Source organism: Acanthaster planci, linkage group LG15, assembly GCF_054643075.1.
Source record: "Acanthaster planci isolate LZ-2023a linkage group LG15, COTS_SCS, whole genome shotgun sequence".
Lineage (NCBI taxonomy): Eukaryota > Metazoa > Echinodermata > Asteroidea > Valvatida > Acanthasteridae > Acanthaster > Acanthaster planci.
This window is the reverse complement of record NC_141791.1, coordinates 14,490,186-14,510,549: the sequence shown is the minus strand read 5'-3', so window position 1 is coordinate 14,510,549 and position 20,364 is coordinate 14,490,186. Positions and strand designations below refer to the sequence as shown.

At 39.6% G+C, this 20,364-nt stretch overlaps 1 protein-coding gene and 2 long non-coding RNA genes across 4 annotated transcripts in view; 2 read left to right on the top strand and 1 right to left on the bottom strand.

Annotated features, from left to right (window-relative positions):
• LOC110978848 (uncharacterized) overlaps positions 1 to 14,930 on the bottom strand; it is a 72,348-nt gene extending 57,418 nt beyond the window's left edge. Inside the window, exon 1 of the long non-coding RNA XR_015427844.1 lies at positions 14,839 to 14,930. This is a non-coding gene — a long non-coding RNA (uncharacterized LOC110978848). The remainder of the gene's footprint in view (positions 1 to 14,838) is intronic.
• Positions 3,744 to 5,798, top strand: LOC147796725 (uncharacterized). Its single transcript, XR_015427872.1, has 3 exons — positions 3,744 to 3,881; positions 4,538 to 4,722; positions 5,174 to 5,798. It is a non-coding gene; the product is annotated as an uncharacterized LOC147796725 (long non-coding RNA).
• A 189-nt stretch (positions 14,931 to 15,119) lies between the features above and the next one.
• LOC110978939 (flavin reductase (NADPH)-like) lies at positions 15,120 to 20,364 on the top strand. Of its 2 annotated transcripts, XM_022234298.2 has the most exons (5): positions 15,120 to 15,249; positions 15,401 to 15,566; positions 17,198 to 17,399; positions 18,435 to 18,614; positions 19,306 to 20,364. In XM_022234298.2, the coding sequence occupies exons 2-5, from the start codon at positions 15,432 to 15,434 to the stop codon at positions 19,449 to 19,451; spliced, it is 663 nt and encodes a 220-aa protein (XP_022089990.2). In that variant the 5' UTR covers positions 15,120 to 15,249; positions 15,401 to 15,431; the 3' UTR covers positions 19,452 to 20,364. The 2 variants fall into 2 exon arrangements, with proteins under 2 accessions (XP_022089990.2, XP_022089989.2); XM_022234297.2 differs by lacking the exon at positions 15,120 to 15,249 and having other exon boundaries at positions 15,336 to 15,566.

The window sequence follows — 20,364 nt, the reverse complement described above, 5'->3', positions numbered from 1 at the left end:
AATCCTGAATGTGTCTGGACTTCAACAACGATTAAATTGTCTGATTTCCCATTTGAATAAACTCTGCATTTTAGTGCACACATTACCAGTTAGAAACCAGACGGGTTGTGTTGAGCATATTACAGCACTGCAAGAAATCTTATTACACAATAATGAATCGATGGCAATTCCATTAGATCTAGCACAAAATGAATCAAATTTCTAGACAAGATTTATGACTTGTTAAAATCTACTCACTTAAATTAAAAAAATTTTAATTAAAGAAAATGAGCCTGAAGAAGATAATGGCCTCAGGGGCATGGGGCCAATGACCGCAGTTCGTTCGTTAAGTATAAATTGCTGAGGGATTATCGTGTGATTTTTTTTGTTCTTTGTATCTCAAATCAATCAAATGCATAGACGTATACAGAGCTATCAGCAACGCTTATAACGATTCGTTTTCCCCCGGCCATAAAAGAAGGGAGTGCAAACAACTAACAGATTAGACATTTCCAAACGACTGCTTGCATTATCTATGACGCAACATAATGCTCCGAGACAGACGTCAAATACACGAGTTTTCCAACCAATAGCGCCACCAAGGGATTCATGCGACCAAAACAGACCTAGCTTGATTTGAGGGAGAGAGACGGCTAAAACACCCTCAAAACTGAAAAATAGTATCGAACACAAGAGCTTCTAAAAGTCACACAAAATCGCTTTCTTTTGAATACCAGCTGGTCCAGGCATGCAGGTAAAACTCACATGTGTTCACTACAGTGTCAAATCCATCAAACTCAGTTACTACATGCTGTGCACAGTAGAGATCTGTTCTAAGCTTGGTAAAACTTCCTTAAAACATCTGTAAATCACTGTAATGGCTACATATAACGTAGGGGGTTTCCATTCTACGGTTTTAGGAACCGAAGAGGATAAACGATAAATCATTTTGATGTTGGATGTTGATGTTGCCACGCGTGGGTGAGGAGTATGTTTTTAAGACTATATACCGCAATCTTTGTGGGTTCAACTGTCACCCGTCTTATATTGCAATTCATATCTGAAGACATGCAAAAATGAGACAAAGTGCACTTTTACAAACGACTGTGCGAACCCTGATGGCGACGTGGGAAAAGAAATTAGGTATCAGAGAATTTAAGTGCACACATCGATTCAAACTTGGTTAAAAGGAAAGGTAGGCCCCGTTTAAAGAAAAAAAAAAGAAAACAAAAACCTAACACATCTTGGATATAGTACGAATCAAAGACTAATTTGTCTCAAGAAAGCAGGAAGATTAGTCACAAAATTTACAATTTTTCTTCCTGCAATTAAAAAAGCTGTAGCCACAAATCAACCTCCACAATACTTTGCCCTTTGCAAGTGGAACAACAACCTTTTGGCTGACTGGTGTGTACCGCCAATGCCTTCTGGGGCTAGACTCTAAGGTTTTCTTTCTTTTATGTTACTATCGTTCCCACTCAATATTGAGCCCATAAGGCAAGCCCGACCTATTTACTGTCGTCGATAAGGGCTGCACTCGATCTGTACCGACAAGTCGAGTAGGTCTAGTAGTGGGGACAGTCAACACACTCCGTGCCGAACCGATGGAAATCGAGCGTGTAAATGCCAGGTTCCCTCTGCAATGTGCTCGTCGCTACACATCTCCAGAATAGGAAAGCTGAATCAATCGATGCAGCGGATAGCATTTTAAGCGTCGTACCTAAAAGGCTTCGAAGTTGGGAATACAAACCCACTTTCAGTTTGCTTTGATGGCGTCTTCGGGTTGAACATGTCCCTAAACCTGACGGATAGTGTCTCAGCCGACAATGGAAACGCGTGGTTGTGCAGTGGTCAGGTGTGCTAAGAGAATCACCCTTTAACAACTTGCGCAAACAACACGGTACTACGCAAGGAAATTACTTATTCAGTCGTCGTGACTGTTCATGTTTACCAAGTAGACAAGTTCAATTGAAACAGAAAATAAGCGATTAAAGGTGAAAATCAAATGAATTTAAGCACTGAGACATTTATTTCACTAGTCATTTGTTTCTGTGGCAGTCATTTAAATCGATGAGCTGTTGTATGCCGCTGAAGTAGTAAGTTAGTTAAATTGTCCTTACTGGTTCAGTCTGTGTTTCACCGCCAAAGAATACTTAGCCTGACTCAACGTCACTCAATCTACATGCTAAATCCAGTGTCTATGTGATCTACACTAAGCCTCAATTGTAAGGCTTTATCAAAGAGCATGTATGACCGAAAAGTTATTCCACTTGGCAGACTACCATTTGTAACAAACCAGAAGATTCAAATTCATTATAACACGTCATTGAAGCTCATGATGTAGAAATCATTCAATACGTCATTTCTTCGAAATCACGCGCGCGTTGACCCAGGATTTATTCATAAAATTACAGCAATAATCTATTATAATACTTAGTTCATAATTATCTAAACCGTGCAAAAGTTCCCTTTGTTAAGAGTACACGAATATGGTTGGACTCACTGCGAACGCAGCCAGTTTACAGTGACACTAAGATAGATGTGCATGAGATGCTTATTTTGGATGTCTGAAGTTATTTTGAACGACATTTCCTCACAGCTTTGCCTGATACACTAAGAAATGGTGCCTCAGCAGGTTGCAAGTGAAACGAAGGTTACACTTGTCGTTTAGAATTGCACTACAGAAAATTCAGTAGTGCTTTGGACTGACACAAATGAAATTATTTTGTAAGCATTCAGCTTTGGGCAGATGAGACATTATTCATCCATGTTTGCATCTATTGTATGGTTATCTTCCTCTACTCGTACCATCTGAAGCTTCCATTGTCCGTCAGCTCTTCAGGTTGGCCGTACAATTTGAAAGGAATTAACATGCCAGAAGAAAAAAGAAAATGAAAACCACTGCCAACTCATCTATTTGCGATGACAGGAAAATCTTTGGGAAGGTGCTGCTTTCTTATTTACTTGATTAAATTCGGGGGGACAAGGGGAAATGGGCTTTGTGTTAACACTGCACGAACAGCAATAGACAGCGCATTCTTTTTGCTACATGTTCCGATATTAATCATGACATCCAGAAATTCAGAAAATATTTCAATATTACACCATGGCAGATAGTTCCGATTTAATGCTAAATTGAAGTTTCCTCCATTCACATAAAGATATTGCCAGTAATGTGTATGGGGTCCCTTGAAGGATAAAAAAGAGCATGTAGCAAAGGACATAATACTTAGGGCCATTATGCACAGAGCTCAAAGATATTCATGTGCTGTCGCAAATTGCTTCAAGTCATTGTCTTCGACAGACAGGTGTCACGAGGAGTTGACGATCACTATCGTCTCAGCAACGTGCTAGCTTCCCGATCATTCCTTTCGCCGTCAAAATCCAATTGGAAAAGATATCTTTTTTCCGTAAGGCACGACTGAAACCCGTTCACCGTTAAAAATCCTGTCAGATTATATCACAACCACTTTCTTATCTCTCGGCATTAAGACGGTTAGAGTTTGCCGGCGCCACATCTGTTCTCAAACGAGTAAATATCCGGCATATGGAACTTTGTGATTGTTAATACACAACACTGAGACGAGGATTTGTATTTTGTAAGAGACGAACCCATTTCCCTTATAGTCTGTCCGCTACTAGCGAGGCCTTGGACGGAAACACGGGAGAGTTAGCAAACATGGACAGAATGACAAGGCATGCAATGCAGTAAGCGCGATCGCTCCAACAGGTAATTTGTCTTTTCCCTTGTCGAGTTTGCAATAGCTTATAATTGTTAGATTGGGTATCGGCAGGTGAACACGTAGGGGAGTAACTCGACGCCGATTCTCACACACGAACCTAATTGGTCGTGGCTGAGACCACAAAAGGGAAAAACGCGTGTGCATTTCCAACTCCATTAGGTGAGTTTGATAAAAAATACACGTAGTTGTGATGACATTGAAATATTATTTCTCGCAGTGCAATATGCCGGATGGTTATAATCCTCTTGAGATATGGAAGCTCACCATTGAGAGAACTGCGTAATTGTAATACCATCATCTCTTTCTATCAAAATTATAGAATTTGGTTTTGAATTGGTTGCTTTGCTATAGCAAATAATTATGCGCTAAGCCGAATCGTGTTTGTATTTGTAGGAAGGGGGTTAAGGGCACTGCCTTTTGAAAAAAAAAGTGAAATGTCGGATGGCAGAATTACGAAGGAAGGCAAATAAGGGAAAAACTTACTGAATGACAACGGAGATAATAACCGAAATATAAATTAAAACTAAATTGCGAGGGGCTTTTCTTACATGCCAGCAGTATGTTTGTCTTATATTGCAACCAGACAGAGAAATAAGAAATGATTTCAAACCCAACCTGGAAACAATGCGCTAATTCACATAAAATGCACCGTTCTCAAAACGCCACTGAACTCTACACCAAGTGCACATAGCCACAGACTATCCTTCATTTTATCCATGCAATATACGACAAAATAACTCGTATCAAGGCGCTCATTATTAGGAAGAGAGAAAAGATCAAATTATTAACCTGAAGGGTTTCGGTATTTTCTCCAGACAGGTACTGACACGCAACTGACGCTTTCAGGGACTTGATAGCCTCCCGTCAGAAAAAAGGTATCCGCAAAAGTCTCTTACGTACAAAATGACCTTCGGGTCTGCAGAATTATTCGCGATTACTATACGACAGGGCTTCAGCCGTACATCTCCGACTAGTTGCCATGGAAATCGTCCAAATTGAGGTATTTTTGCACTTTTTCATTACATTAGAGATTTTGGTGAGGACGTTGCCTTTGAGAGCTTAGGTAAATGTCAAGATGAATGTGAGATTTATGAGCTCAACTCTAGACAGGTATTCAGTTGAGTTTTGCTGCCCAATGACAGAGAGCATAAAAGCACTGTGAAACCATCAGATATATGATTTCTGTTGAGTGAATTGAGCTGTGAGTTTATATCGAAAATCACATTCACACTCCACCGCACAAAGCACCTGCAAAAGTTTTACTTCATCTTGATAAAAAATCACGTAATCGCTATACTTAAACATCCATCACAAGGCTTTAAAATCAATATATCAATGCCTCTTACTTTCAATTACCATAAATTTTGTTTCGAAATTCTTCTGTATTCGTTAAAATATGTCTCCCGTCTTCGCAAAGCCTCTGACTCTGGTATTTCTTTTTATCTAACAAGAAACACGTCAGGAGGCAAAACGCTTTGCTTTTCAAACAGTCTTTGCGGAATTCTCTTCGCATAAATGACAGCGAGAGGTGGCCAAGAATCTTAACCCCTGCCGCATGATCGGGTGATGGACGGCAGGACGTTCGGTCGGAGGCTGACCTCAGGGAAGTACAGTGAAACTGTCATGGTAGAAGAGAAGTGCATAGTGTAATGTGTTTGCATAAGCGTCTTCTCCTCTGTATCCACAAGGGAACTTTGTGAAAAGTGCAGTTGTTTTCACGTGGATGGTGAAAGAGGTCGGTCTAAGACTACATCTTCGGAATAACAATCACAGTTAAAGAGCGCTGAGTGTTTCCTTGCTAAAGTTTTTTTGCATTCACCCAGCAAGTTGCATTGGAGTACACACCGTTTTGGTTAAATAATTGCGATCACCGTTTAGCCAGTACCAGTATGCTTGTGTTAATTTTTGGATCAGAGTGGTGCAAAAGAATAGCAGAAATATGCATGTATAATCGTCTGCCTGATGTAATAGAATTTATTGCAAGTTTAAAGGAGATATGATTTTTTTCTGACTGAAGTTTATTTCTTAGCCGCCTCTGGGCTGTGATTGCCTAAATAAAAAGAATTTACATCGATACAGCACGTGGAAATGGTCTATAACATGTATGGTTGCCTACGTCATTCTGAATCCATTCCTTTGGATTTCTCTGATGACCAGTAAATTGAGTTATTCCCTTTGAAGCTAACGGACGACAGCTGATATCAACATCAAGACCCACATTCAACCCAAGTGGGCCGTTTCATAATATGACGCCATAAACAGTGCACAGCTGAGCCACTCAAAAGGATGAGGAGAAACGCTTGGCAGAATCTGTCAGCACGCCAAGGTTCGAACTGAACTACATGGAATTCGAGCGTAAATTGTCTGGCGACTAAATCATGATTGATACCATACCAGCAACTATGCATAGCCAAACTGCATGTACGAAGCAAGAGCTGATTAACAAGTCTCGGGATGATAGAACTTGGAATAATTTCACAACTGTCCACAGGAATCGTTGCTTCCAGCTTAATACTCTACAACATCATACTTACTTATCATCAAAAGCAGTTACTGAAGATTATTTTACCTATGTGTTTCAAAGGCGATTTTTAGAAGTATTTTAACAGATGGGAAGTTCAAACATAAATTGTTTACACTAAAACGCCCTTGAGAGCACCCAACTTTACGCCGATTCAGCAGGTCACGTGGCTAAAATGACGGATATAAATCGAAAGATGCAAACTTGAACTCAACTTAAAGACAAAACACCGGTCATGCCAGCACCAGAATGCTCTACGCGTACATTATGCAAACTGTAAGAAACCAGCTCGGCAGCTGAGTGAATCCACCGAGTAACTAAGAGACAGGAAGAGGGAAAAGGCACTTTACCTTGCTTGACATTTCAGAAAACGGACCCTCCAGGTCACATTCAATCACAACTTTTTCCCCTTTTCTCATGTCCAGAATGAATTCACTACCGATATTACAAACCACGTAGGTCGAGTCAGGCAGCTTGTGTGTCGAAGACGGATACGTTGCCTCTAGCATCTTGTCTGAAATTAGGCTGGAGTGCCGGTACAGATCAGAAGCAGAGTTTGCAACTCATGTTTCTGAGGCTACGAAGTGAAAGAAACGTAAACAGAATGCATGTTCCTACGTTGTAGGTGACCAAAGGGAATTCGTATACATCTCAAATCTTCATAACAAGCAATTTCATGCCTAAGTTACTTTGTAAATTACGTGAAGCGGAAATTAGCCCAGTACTCGAACAGCTTTCATGAAAGATTTGAATACAAAATTCCGTACGACTGTTCAACCTTTTCGTGTCATGTGCAAAACAAGGCTCCAAGTTACATGGAAAACACGCGAGGAAACATGACGCCCAGTCCTACTCCCATTCCAACAAAAAGTAGGCCCTACTTACTTTAACCTGGATGTTCAAGAAACTATTAAAGGAAATGGAAAACTGAAAATTATAAGCTACGGTCACAGATTAATTTCATTCCGTCTCAACTACTCCAACGTCAAGTTGACACTGCAGTGGGTTTACATCCTGCCTTTGCAAGAAGACGTGTTCCTACTCGTTGATGATGTCAACCCTACTGCGACTGCTTGATCACTCTTTTTATTTACATCTATGTAAAAGAAACCGTTCATTCACTTCAATCGTCTCCATGGTGCTTCAATTACCCTAAAAATTCTAAAATACATTCCATTTTCATGACAACAAATAGGTGGCGCCACAAAACCATGTTTGTCAAAGCAGTGACGAACTGTTGCATTGCAAAACACCTTCAGTAAAGTGTTTTCATCTGAATAGCGTGCAGAGCTGCAGATGAAACTCTGACCACATCTCCAACCAAAAATACAAATTCAAGAAAGCCTTTCGATTAGAAGTGCTGGTGAACATCTACATACGAAGTACTTCGTGTTTATGAATATCTCGTGAAAAGCCACCGGACAAACATTTCCAAAGAAATATAAAAATATGATTTTGTTTTTCACGCATTAAGTCAACTTGGAGCGTGATTTCATTCTTAAATTTCTGTTACAGATCTCGTTGAAGAAACCTCGCTGAGAAGATATCTTTCCGGGGTTATCTGGCTGTCCCAGCATATTTTTACCTTGCGGTGTAACATTAGAAGACAGATTCAACTGATTTTTACAAATTGAAGTATATCCACTCTGCTCAAATGTCAAACAAGTAACATGCTCTTTAAGATCTTGAAGAGGAACCCCTGGGTGTTGCGCCTTTATAAATACCTGTATTCAGGGTTTAGAAAAGACGAAACCTGGCAATCCATTAATGTGTTTTGGAAAAATCAATTGGGAAAAGCTTTCAGCCTCCAGTTTAATTTGAAGAAACTGGATCTCTGAGTGTGAAGCAAACAAGTGAAATCTGTAAGACTTCTTAGCGAGAGCATATAGGCCCTAAGATGTCACGTGGTATTAGACTTAATTGAATTGCTCATGTGGCGGGAACGTGGTGATTGTTTTGATGACGCCTTTGGCGAATTCGTCATCACTAATCTTCCATAGAGAAAGTCTGCGGAAATAGTTATTAGAAAGGAAACTGTATAACGTCGGATCAACTGCACGCCAAAGATCAAGCACTGTAAGAATCTCGTGACTGTCTGTATGTGTCTGCCATTAATGTTTTATTTTACGAATTCAAAGTTGAATTTTCAAGGGATATGCTTTGTTCGCCTCATTAAAGTTCGGTGGCAAGCCCCAACCCCAAAAACTTTCGATCCTTGAATACTTCTACTGTCGACGTCCGTTGATCATAAGTGAGTCTGTGAGTACTGTGCAGTGACGGTTACATATTGAAGTTACTGAAACTTGAGCAGGAACTTTATAATTCGATTCGGATATAAAAGGCATAACAAATTTGAAGTGTTGGCGAAAATGTCCAAAATTTCGGGATAACCTAACACTTTGAAGGACTGAGTTTTAACGGCTGTGGCATCTACAAGGCATCATTCAAGTTGGATCTGAGTGTATTGCCCAGCCTTCGCCGGTGTTGTTTTAAAACTACATGTTGGAATGTTGCCATCTCTTACCCTAAATGCAAGGTGATACGATATAAACCTAAATGGATTAATTATTTACTCGCCCAGAGGTGAGGTGAATATTCGGTACAGTTTCATACTGGGAATGACCGAAATACTGACCGGTGCTTAGGCCGCACGCATAGCCATTGGGGTTTAATTGCACCGAGGACTTTTCTTCCAAACAGACTGAATTTTTTAGTTGAAGAAATGAGACTCCATCGTTTCAATGACGCTGTCTGCGCTCCCAGGTTTTTCTTTCTTTCTCTTCAATCAACTGAAGAGGAAGGACAAACTTCTCCTATTTCTGTACCGCCAGTGTGCTCCATCTGACATCATGACGCCTACGGTCATTTTAGCGGGATTGCACAAAACACGGTGCGACGTTTCACAGTGGCCATTTCTTATTCTGAAGGCAATACAATACCCTGATGATGAGGGCCTATTCCTTGGTGACATAGTGGGGCAAAATGGATGCATCTCTGGGTGACTTGAACTCATTTCTTCTGCAACTTTGCCTCCAATTGAAGACCTGTATGATCCATCAAGATGTCTCATCACGTCTGAGCATATTGAAGTGAGAGCCACGCGTACTGGCAGTCAATTTGTGTAATGGCATTCGCAGAAAATGGGGCTCAAGTGTGCTGTCAACAAGATGGCATTCCCTCCAAGGAACTGACGTGTAACATAACAAATCACATTTTTCTTACACACATTACGACTGCTGCAAAGGAACCAAATGTGAACTCCTTAAAAACTCTTTATAGTTTGACAAAAAAGTTGCTGCCAGACTATACGTTTCAACCAAATTTCATTAAATTTGAGCAGAAACTTCACAAGTAACTATAAAATAGCACATATACAATTTGAAACCCATTCGCTTAACACTGTTCAAATACTCCATGCATGTTGGCAGCATTCAGCCTGTAGCTTCAACAACTCCCAAGTCTACTTGCTCTCAAAGTGTTTATTTTTTTCTCCATCACCTCAACAAAAAGCTTCTGGGGAGTATTTTTCCCCCAGCAGCGAATCACTGATGAATAACACAATGGAAATGTCCATTTCGTACTGGATCTCTTACACAAAGTGTTGGCTGGCTTCCCTGCAGCTGAAGATCTTTGGCAAATCCCTCGGGAGGCCAGCCGGCAGAGCTTCTTAGATTTGAATACAGGTTCATCAGAGTACAGAGATGAAAGAAGATGTTCCATACTTCATCTATAATGGATACAGTGACCAGCTTGGGAATTGCTGCTGCGTGGGTTTATGCTGACTGCAAGAGATACTTGAAATCTGTCTGGATAATGGGAGTATTTTTATACCCTCACAGAAGATGTCTCACCTCGGGAGCTCTATGCGAAGTAATATCCTGAAACCTTTATGCCTTTTGGGAATGGAAAATGAGGACAACCGATCTTCTCGTGTATCTCAATCAGAGTCCAAATTAGACCAAAGCCCATTACACTCAGAGAAAATCTACAGTTGCATGGCTTTGGTGGAATATACGCCACATCTCGTCATTAGAGATTCGTATACAGCAATACATGAATTACTGAAATTACTGAAATTTCCAGCTAGTTTTTAGACGTAAAATGTGATTGGATCTTTGCAGTTTCACTACGTTTTGTCTAATTATTTATTGCGTCCAGTCGTGTTGCGTGGATTTTATTTCAGATTAGAATACCAATGTCTTTTACAACTGTGAAAGAGATGTTCCTCATAACAAACTGTAAGAAATGACAAAGAATCATTAGTATCTCCGACTTGTCTGATAATGAATATAATAATAATTAGCTAATAAATATTCCAAACTATTTGGGGTGTTATATTTACCACCAAATACATATATCTGGAACTCATCAAAATGCCAAACACATCCCCTCCATTTCACTTAACATTCTTGAATATAAGACATGAAACTAGGGGAAGGTTGTACCTGCTTCTGAGTGGAGTCTTTAATTCATAAGAGTGTTTCTCCATTTGGAAATGCAAGTTTCTGTCCACAGGCCAAGGGAAGTACCCAAGCTACAATCTACATAAGTTTAGTATCACACTTTTAAACCACTGAAAGCGAGATGGGTTGCATATATTGATGTCAGTAGTCATCGATGCCTTGTTGTGAAAGGCGATTTTCTCCGGAGTGCGGTGTACTCCGGTATTATTGACCCCATGAAGAGGACACGTTAGGTATATAAAAACAGGACATAAAGGGGAATATTCCAAGGGAATATCTTTCTGTATTCAAAGTATTTTTAGTTTGAATTCTTTGTCTTATTGGTGAAAACGCTCGCTGAAAATTTATTATGGAAGTTCAAAACGATTATAAAAATGAAAGCTTTGACATCAAGTTCTCAAAATGTGACTTAGGCACGTAGGTCCAACTTCATCACCTCGCTGTGTAAATGCAATTATCACGTTCTTTGATGATAAAGATGAAAAACAAGCAATAACACAGCCGCGTTGGCTCTCAGTGTGTCCCCGGGGAGGCAGTAACTGACGGTGGATAAACTCACCCTAGGATGAATTTCCATAACTTTTCCTGTATTCCTAGAGGGGTAGAAGTCCCCAGAAAAAGTCGGTAAATTGTCAATGACAACTGACGACTTAGATGCATACTTTTACAACGAATTAAAAAAATAAAATTGCAAGAAGAATGCGCGTACGAAAAAATAATTGCGTATATAAAGTATTCCGCGAGTAGAATGACTTCCAATTCGAGCACAATTTGATGCAGAAAGTAGTATTTACTGCAGAATTACACATTTTTAGACGACATGATCACATCACATTTCTTACTGCATCCAGCTGGGTTTCATTTTGGTAGAAAAGCCACATACATTAGGCCTATGTCGTCGAGGAAGTGATCCAATCGTGTGTTGGCGTGAATCCAAATGAAATGGACGCATGCGTAGGCCTACAATGTTTTTCTCCGTATGAAATCCCCTGATTACGAGGCCGCTGAAATCAAAGACTGGCTCTCATACTTACTCTTCATCTTTAGGAGGAATAAAAATGCATGATGGTTGGCGAGCAACATTAAACCCTATATCAGTCACTGAGCATATAGGCCTATGAGATATCACTACGTGTATTTAAGTGGGAAATAGCTTTCTTTCTACAGTGGTATCTTGCTGAGGTGTATGCGCAGAATCTAAGAGCGTCAACAACCAGCAATTTGTAATCAATCAATCAAGCCTGTCAAAGTTCTGTAGCTAATTAACTTACCAAAATATTTCCACAAGTTGTAATAAAGACGAACATTTTTGTTATTTCAGGTATTCAAGAATGCCAGGTGAAATAATATAAGCGCTGGCAGCTGACGAGTTTCAAACTATTACAGTTTTATGGAGTGTCTCCTGACACAGAATGCTGTCCTCGATTTACAATTTGCACATGCACACAAAACGGGATAATGGGTGCGTTTTTATGAAAACTGAGCACGCAGCTGCACGGAACACACAAAATGGTGATTTCCTGACAAGTTAGGATTAGTTATCAGTTAAAGATTAACAATAATTGATAAACTTCTTCCCTCTATGTTTATCATTCTTAATCAACCTATGTGTTAACATTTTGGACTAACTATAGATTGTATGGGCAAACCAAAGGGTTAATATTAACTGAAATGTTCTGAAGCTAGCGTAAAAAACAAACAAAATGTAGGAATTTTGTTGGCGATCGCAGCACAATATCGATTAGGTGTCACAGAAAACAAACAAGGACAAGAAAAAACAGTATAATTTATCAAATTCTGCGACAGTTGCCCTGCGGCACAGATGTTTCGACCGAGAGAGAGAGAGAGAGAGAGAGAAATGTAGATGCATGTATATGAGTTTGTTTCTGCATTCAATTGGGGACCCTCAACAATAGAGGACACTAAGGTCCCCGATTGACAGAGGGTCTTTGATTGACAACTGTGTACAAAACATATGGGTGGTCTTCTAAAAAAGTACAAACAAAAGAGGAACAATAGGGGGTCCCCGGTTGCAGGCAAATACACACTTGAGTGCGTGTGTACGTAAATAGCTAAAGTTTCATGTCGGGATCTAAAATTATGCTAAACCTGCTTTTTCAAATGTAAAAATAACTGAAGCCTATGCAGAGAAATTTATATGATGGTTTTGGAGCTAGCATTCCTATGACCCTTGATGACAGCGCCCTCTGTATGTATTGGGATGAACATCGTCGGTGTATTTCGTGTTTGCATCCTCTAAGTTCATCTATAATCTGATACACCATTCTAGACAAAGTTAGCTTTCGGTATGCAACATTACACAATACACTGTTCAATACTGGGTAAATCCAGTGTACAGCCCTGGGATCTGCAAAAAAAATCCCTCGATCCGAAGAATTCCTCAAATTCCGCAAAGTCAGGAAGGCGGTTTTTGTACATGTGTGTTGAAACAAAACGCCAAGAGAAGACAATTAAACTTTTATAATTTCAGTTAAAATGTGTATTATCTTGTTACGACCTCCTGGCTTATCCCTTTGTTTCACGCCATTTATATGATTGGAATTGGGCTACTATAAAGCCAAGTGTTCACATCTATAGTTGTGCAAGGTACAGGTGTAAGAGAACTCATTAATAAATTCCCATCTAAAACATCAATGACGACTTCCAGTTTATGTAGAAACTACGAATACTACAATTAGCTATGCAAGAAAAGGTGAAGAAACCCACGAGCTGAATGCTATTCCGCATTAGCGACTGAAAATAAAGCTCTTCTTTCGTATTCACTTATTTCTGCTTGACAAGATTAAGTCAGTCTGATTCAGCGCTGGCTGGGATTTTACGGTTAATTTCTGGTTCAATTTAGTTTGCCCTGTGTATTTTTGTCATCAAATTGACGACAAACTCACGCATACACAGATTAGTCAGCTTGAGAGAGCACAGCCCGTAATGGCTTGACGAAGCAGTGATGTTGATGCTACATTGGTCTTCCTTGGTTTAGAGTCGGCTTCAAAAATATAAAGCTGCCTACTTACAGTACAGTGTGACCGTTTTTCGATTTCTAAGAAGCCACAAAGTGTCAGTCTTACAGTATTTGCAAAAATGAAATGCTCTAAAAACTATATAAAACTGTAAAGAATGAACATCATTGAGAGTAAAATATGAGGGATTTACAAGACTTCAATATTTGAAGTACTATTCTTGTTTTTTTTCATCCCCTAAAATCTAAGAGCTATAAATAGCGTAAAGAGAAATTTATAAGAATTTGTCTTCACTGACATGAGGCCCCTCCAGGCCTACACACACATTACCAGTGCAGTATATAAAGATATACTGAGGGCTAAAGGAAATATATCTAAGATTTCAGCCAAATAAATCAGGAAGTGACAACTGATATACGAGATAATTACCAAAAAGCAAAATCAGATGTCCAGTGTTGTGTAGGTTGGACAGTGACACCTGACAAACACAGCACTGAAGCTATTACGTTTGCTGATAAATATGGCCCTGGCTGTCAGGTTAAATCAACATTGACCAAGGAACAGTAACTTTTGAATTGTAGCCTAATATAAACAAAGACATATGACATGCTGTACAGGCATGTTTACACCTCATTACACATGCCTGGGGTTAATCCTTTTTGAAGCTATTAAAATTTCTAACCTTCTGACAAATTTTTAATTTATCGGGGCAGACCATAATCGGGTTATGAAGCTTTAGTGTCTGTGTCGTGGTGCACTTCTTTTCGGCGTCAAGGCTGTGTGCGCCACGACCACTACATGCTAAAGTTCTACAGAGCAGACACGCCCCCTACGCCTACATGTGGTACACTGCGTGCAAGATGTCGTCGCACGTGGCTACATATCGCCGCCATGTTTGTTGTAAGGTCGTGACCTGAAAACGTTCAGGTTGGGCAGACTAAAAACGAAGTTGACTGAGAGGCGTAAAGTTTCTCAAACGCTATTTTTGAGGTGAAATGGTATTAACTTCAAAAGGAGTGAAAGCAGAGATTTTAGGAACATTTTTGCCACTCGGCATATCTGCTTATCGAGCTCAGTTTTTAGTTTGAGGCTCAGGCTTTTAATTAAACATTTATTTCAGTTTAGCCTATCAATGACTAAGAAAAGAGATTTACCTTCTTCTTTCTCTGCTTGCAGCGCTAAAGTTTCTCCTGTCATTCTTTGTAGGCCTACATCAGTTCCGTCTAGTGTAACATTCCGTGAAGCGGTGGAAGGACTTCAGTAAGTAAGAAACAAGGTAAAATAAGTTTTTTCTTCACTTGAGTCTCAACTTGAAGTCAAAGTCCAACACGACACCGACACGATGAGCTCCCAGCAGGCAACTTTTTCCCCGCAAGGCAGTAGAGGGCGCCTTACTCTGCAAACAGCCAAAATTTATTTTAGACTAGCTTCAGTCTTAATATTAAGTCACGAGACTAAGTCTAGAGATCGGAGTCCCTTTTCTCCGACGAACTACCTATATGAATACGACAACACATGAAAATGGGTTGTGGAGACATCATCCTTCATTGTGTGTAAACACAAAGGTTTGGAATTTGAAGATATCTATGGAACCAAGCACATTACCTAATGCAGGACGTGTAACAAATTTATGCTCATTGTATTTATATTTAATATTAACTATTTTAAGAGTTATGCAAGCTCATCTTGGTTCAACGATTCATTACCTCTGTCCAGCTCTACTGTTGTTTGTCTGCTGTACATTACGATGAAATTTGCGATCTTAGGAGCAACAGGTAAGACTGGGACACAGCTGGTGCTGCAAGCACTAGACAAGGGTCATGAAGTAGTTGCTGTCTGCAGAACGCCATCGAAAGTGACTATTCAACATGAGAGATTGCAGGTAGGTGTGAACACAGTGCTTGCAAGTTGCATGGTGCGTGCGTGTTGTACCCTAGGGAATGTGTCCTTTCTTTATAGTTGTACAGAATGTGTTGATGTGACCATGTGACGGTGACCCACCCGTGGCATGAATGCTTGGGGTTACCTTGACCCCTTGAAAGCTTTTTGCTCATTACAATTTGTAACTACTGCAGGGTATGGACAGGAATACCTGTCCCTGGAAATCAATTTACTTTTCATGTTTGCACAAACTCTAGACTATGATACTGATCTAAAAATTCCAATTGCTTTTTCTAACATTTCGAAGAATTTGCTTCAAAATCAAATTCTCCCCACTAATTTTTATAGTTTAGGACATGTCATGTCAATCATTTTCTGATCATTATAGGATGGATCTGTTGGAAAAAGTGTATCCATTGTGGAATTTTTCCCCTAAAGTGGTAGATCTAGGTGCTTGATCTTTGCACAGTCTGTCAATTTTTATTGCTTAATTTGCCAATTGTACCACCATCAGCCAATCGTCTTTCAAATTAATGAATATGGAAGATTGTTTTGAGTGAGGGAAGTTACATGCACATGTAAGTCAGAGATTTCATGCAGGTTTGACTGGTAGGTCAATTTCCAAGTGAGCGTAAATTTTGGCTCAGACCAAATTAAAGAAATTCTGTTTATGCTGCCCACCCTATCTGGAATTTCTGCTGAGAAAAACATGTGTTGCTTTATTGTGTACAAAATTTCTCCCTGTAAATATTATTTGGTGAGTATAGATTGATACAAACATATTGTGTAAAGACCTATAGACCAAGCTCTAGGCAACAGACCCCACTGTAACCTAGGCAAGAATTCCTTGTTTGAAAGAAAGGGGGCATTGAATAAATTTACGACTGAGCAAATGATGTTTAGTTATTTACTCAATGTGGTTTTACAGGTACAGTTAAACTTTGTTAATATGAACGGTGTTTCTACAACATTCTGCTTAAATACGTGGTCCCAATCCCAATCCTTTGTTCTTCATTGTTTTAATTCCTAATAATTCAAGGTTCCTGTTTTAACAAGGTAATCTGTAAAGTCCAAGAGACCTCTTTTCAGTGAGGTTTGACTATACATGTATATGGTCTGATTTTTAAGACGTAAATTCATGAATACGTCACGTTAGAGCAACAAGGTCATATCTCGTGTACAACACAAATGAGAGATTTGACCTTGTTGCACTGACACGACAAATATCCCAACATTCCAAACCATGTACAAACTTGTTAGAGCAACAAGGTTGTATCTCGTGTACAACACAAATGAGAGACTTGACCTTGTTGCACTGACACGACAAATATCCCAACATTCCAAACCATGTACAAACTTGTTAGAGCAACAAGGTCATATCTCGTGTACAACACAAATGAGAGACTTGACCTTGTTGCACTGACACGACAAATATCCCAACATTCCAAACCATGTACAAACTTGTTAGAGCAACAAGGTTGTATCTCGTGTACAAAACAAATGAGAGATTTGACCTTGTTGCACTGACGTGATGAATATCCCAACATTCCAAACCATTGCCCAAGGTTGATCTTCATAACTTCTTGGTTAATCATCATCTGCTTTTACTTGTAATTGATCTTTTATATCCAGGTTGTTGAGGGTGATGTCATGTCCTCTGAATCTATGATTCCCATCTTTAATGGTTGCGATGCTGTCTTCTCCTGTCTGGGATCAGATGTTGGTCTCCGCAAACAGACGACAATTTACTCAGATTCTATGAAAGCCATCATTGCAGCTATGCACAAAGCTGAAGTCAAGCGTCTGATCTGCATGACATCATGGTTCACAAATTGTGAGTTCCCAACAGAGAAATCTTGCTGGAGTTTTGGGCTATGGCGTTATCTTTGGACTTGATTGTTGATGTTAAACAGGAAACAAGTTGTCTGTAGATTTTATACTGTTTTTAAATTAATCCAAGGAAAATGCCAAAAAATAACTTTAAAATATATCATAATGAATAAAAAAAGGTTGTTTACGGAATTTGGCCATTGGTCACCTAGTTTTCACTAGTGGTAATTTTCTCTGAAATTACAAATTCCTTCTTCCACGATCTTGGTTCAGTTATTGTCAAAGTTGGTCAATATCTCTGGACCTATAGTGTCATAAAATGTGTTCATAGAATTTGGCTGCTAGTCACCTAGTGGTCAGCATTGTTCAGTTTCTTGGAAATAACAAATTGCTTCTCCCACAGTCTTGGTCCAACCACTGTCAAAATTTGTCATCTACAGCTTTGGAACAAGCTCAATGTACATACATTTTGTATTGTGCATACAGCAACGCACAGGCTAACCGGTCACTGCCCACATGTGTTGCCCATACATGTACAAGTAGTATATTACTATTAATTAATAGACTGATTCAGGGACCCTATTACTGTGGTGTTCCTGACAATCAAAAGTGCAGCGACAGAAAACTTGAATCTGGTCCGTACATCTAATATGTAAAGAATTCTGTGCAAAGCCCGTTTTCCAGACTATACACAATTTGCATAGGCCTCTGCAATACAGACTAACATGTCCATCCAGCTAGCTAGCCACCTTTACCTTGATGGAACGATTGACTTGGCAAACCTTGTCATTTCTGCTAGTAGGCCCCTATGACATAAAGACCTCAGCAGCCACCAGTTAATGCACAAAAATCTCTGCTCTTATATTCTTTGGCACATTGAAGCCAGACTTGCCAGTAGTCACCTTGTGTGCACCTTCAACATTTCCAAAAGCTGTTCATGGCTGATATATCTGTGCTTCCTGAAGTACATTAGCTCTAGTTCATTATTGTACCTGCTATAGCATAACATAACAATTGTTTTTTAATTTACAATTTTCAGACAGCAAAAGTGACGGGGGTCCATTCTTTACAGAATGGATCATGAAACCATTAGCCCGTCTCTTCATTGGAAGAATCTTGTCCAACATGGCAGTAATGGAGAATTACCTCATCAGTGAATGTCAAGACATTAACTTCACAATAGTCAGGCCACCGGGTCTCCAAGACACACCTGTCTCTGGTAAGACTGAGAATTGTCCTAAGGTTCTGATCTTAACCCTCATGCTGTCTAGGCATTTTTTTGGACAACTTGATGTATGGGACGTCTGTTTGACAGCATGACATCCGATGCTTACGTTTGCTACTGTTGGTGGCATATTGCTGTTGACATGCAGCACTTGATGATATGACCTTAATATATTTATGGTATTGTATTGTGCCAAAAACTCATGTCATTTTGGATTCATGATTGATACCAAAATGACTATGCACAAACAATGTGATGATGAGTAATGCCCGAGGACATCAGGTTAATTAAATTCACAGACCTGCCAACCTAGCCGTACTCCTTCCTTAGGTCAGGCATTACCACACAATAGATTAAAAGGTATTTAAATGAGCCTTCACTTCATTTAAAATTTAATCTATTGTGTGGTAATACCTGACCTCAGGCATGTTGGCAGGTCTGAATTCATAAGCATATCAGAAATTCCAGGAATAGATGATCAGTATTTTAGCCACTAACTGCAGTCCTGTAACAAGACAAACTCCATTTTATTTTATTTTTCAATTGAGAAACTTGGGACTTAAGAAAATTACTCAATGTAAGATGACCTTCACTGATCTTAATTTCTTCCTTGGTCCATCTGCAACGGAACACAGTTTACGCTTTTATATAATGGATGGGACATTTTGTTTTTTTGCCGAAACAGGTAAGGACTTCATGACCGAAGAACTACAATATGTCAAACATGGTGGAGGGCAAATATCTCGGGCTGATGTCGCAAGATTTATGCTGAATGCATTGGGCACTTCTGATTATGATAAAAAAGCCATAGCTATTGCTATCAAGCCTTAGTATCCATGAGGTTGTTAAAACTGATGCACTCTTAAAAGCAACTTTTTACCAGTCGTTACTTAAAAGAAAAACGGTTTTAAATTTTGAAGAGCTTAATTTATTGGAATATTTTAATTGGATGTAAACTGAGGAAATATTTGAAGAAGGGTTCAATTATACATCCGGATTGTTTGTATTAATGGTAATTGTTGCATGGATGACATGTAAATACTTTATGGTACTTCTAAACACTCAAGAAAAATCAGGGTCAGTATCATTGAACTGTTCCCTTGTTAAAAGCTCAGGCCCACCTCCATTTGAACACTCCTCCATTAGGACATCGCTGACTGTGCCCTGTTAGCGTGCTCAGGCCCACCTCCATTTGGGCACTCCCCCCACTAGGACATCACTGGACTGTGCTCTGTTAGCACGCTCCACCTCCATTTGGGCACTCCCCCCACTAGGACATCACTAGACTGTGCCCCGTAAGCATGCTTGGGTCCATTTTGGACCTAGTTCCCTTAATCAGGGCATCATTGAATTGTACTCTGTTTGTAGCATGCTCAGGCCGGGTCCACCTTTATGGACACCTTCCCCTCCCCATGTTATATTTATTTTGGATCTACATGTCCCCTGGTTTTTCGTTATGCCCCTTTTTGAGTGTTTTTTTTTGAATGACCACGGGTCATGAGCAAGTTTGGTCCAGGTTTGTTTTTCGTAAACTTTCGTAAATTGCAGGAGTTGCTATATACAGTGGAAGCTTTCAAAGGAACTGATGTGGACCCAATTTGACCTGATATGAGCCTCATTTGACCTGAGCAGTACTTCGTCAATGTTTTTTAAAGATCTTATGATGTAATGAAATAGTTAAAACTGAATTCATTAAATGAATTTTCTTCTTAATAAAGATGGTTTGACAAATCTTCAATCCAAA

Bases quoted from the DNA above. Each gene is read 5' to 3' on its own strand.
- LOC110978939 (XM_022234298.2), top strand. From the start codon at position 15,432: ATGAAATTTGCGATCTTAGGAGCAACAGGTAAGACTGGGACACAGCTG. The intron at 15,567-17,197 runs GTAGGTGTGAAC...TTTTATATCCAG, and splicing joins TTCAACATGAGAGATTGCAG to GTTGTTGAGGGTGATGTCAT. The intron at 17,400-18,434 runs GTGAGTTCCCAA...TACAATTTTCAG, and splicing joins GACATCATGGTTCACAAATT to ACAGCAAAAGTGACGGGGGT.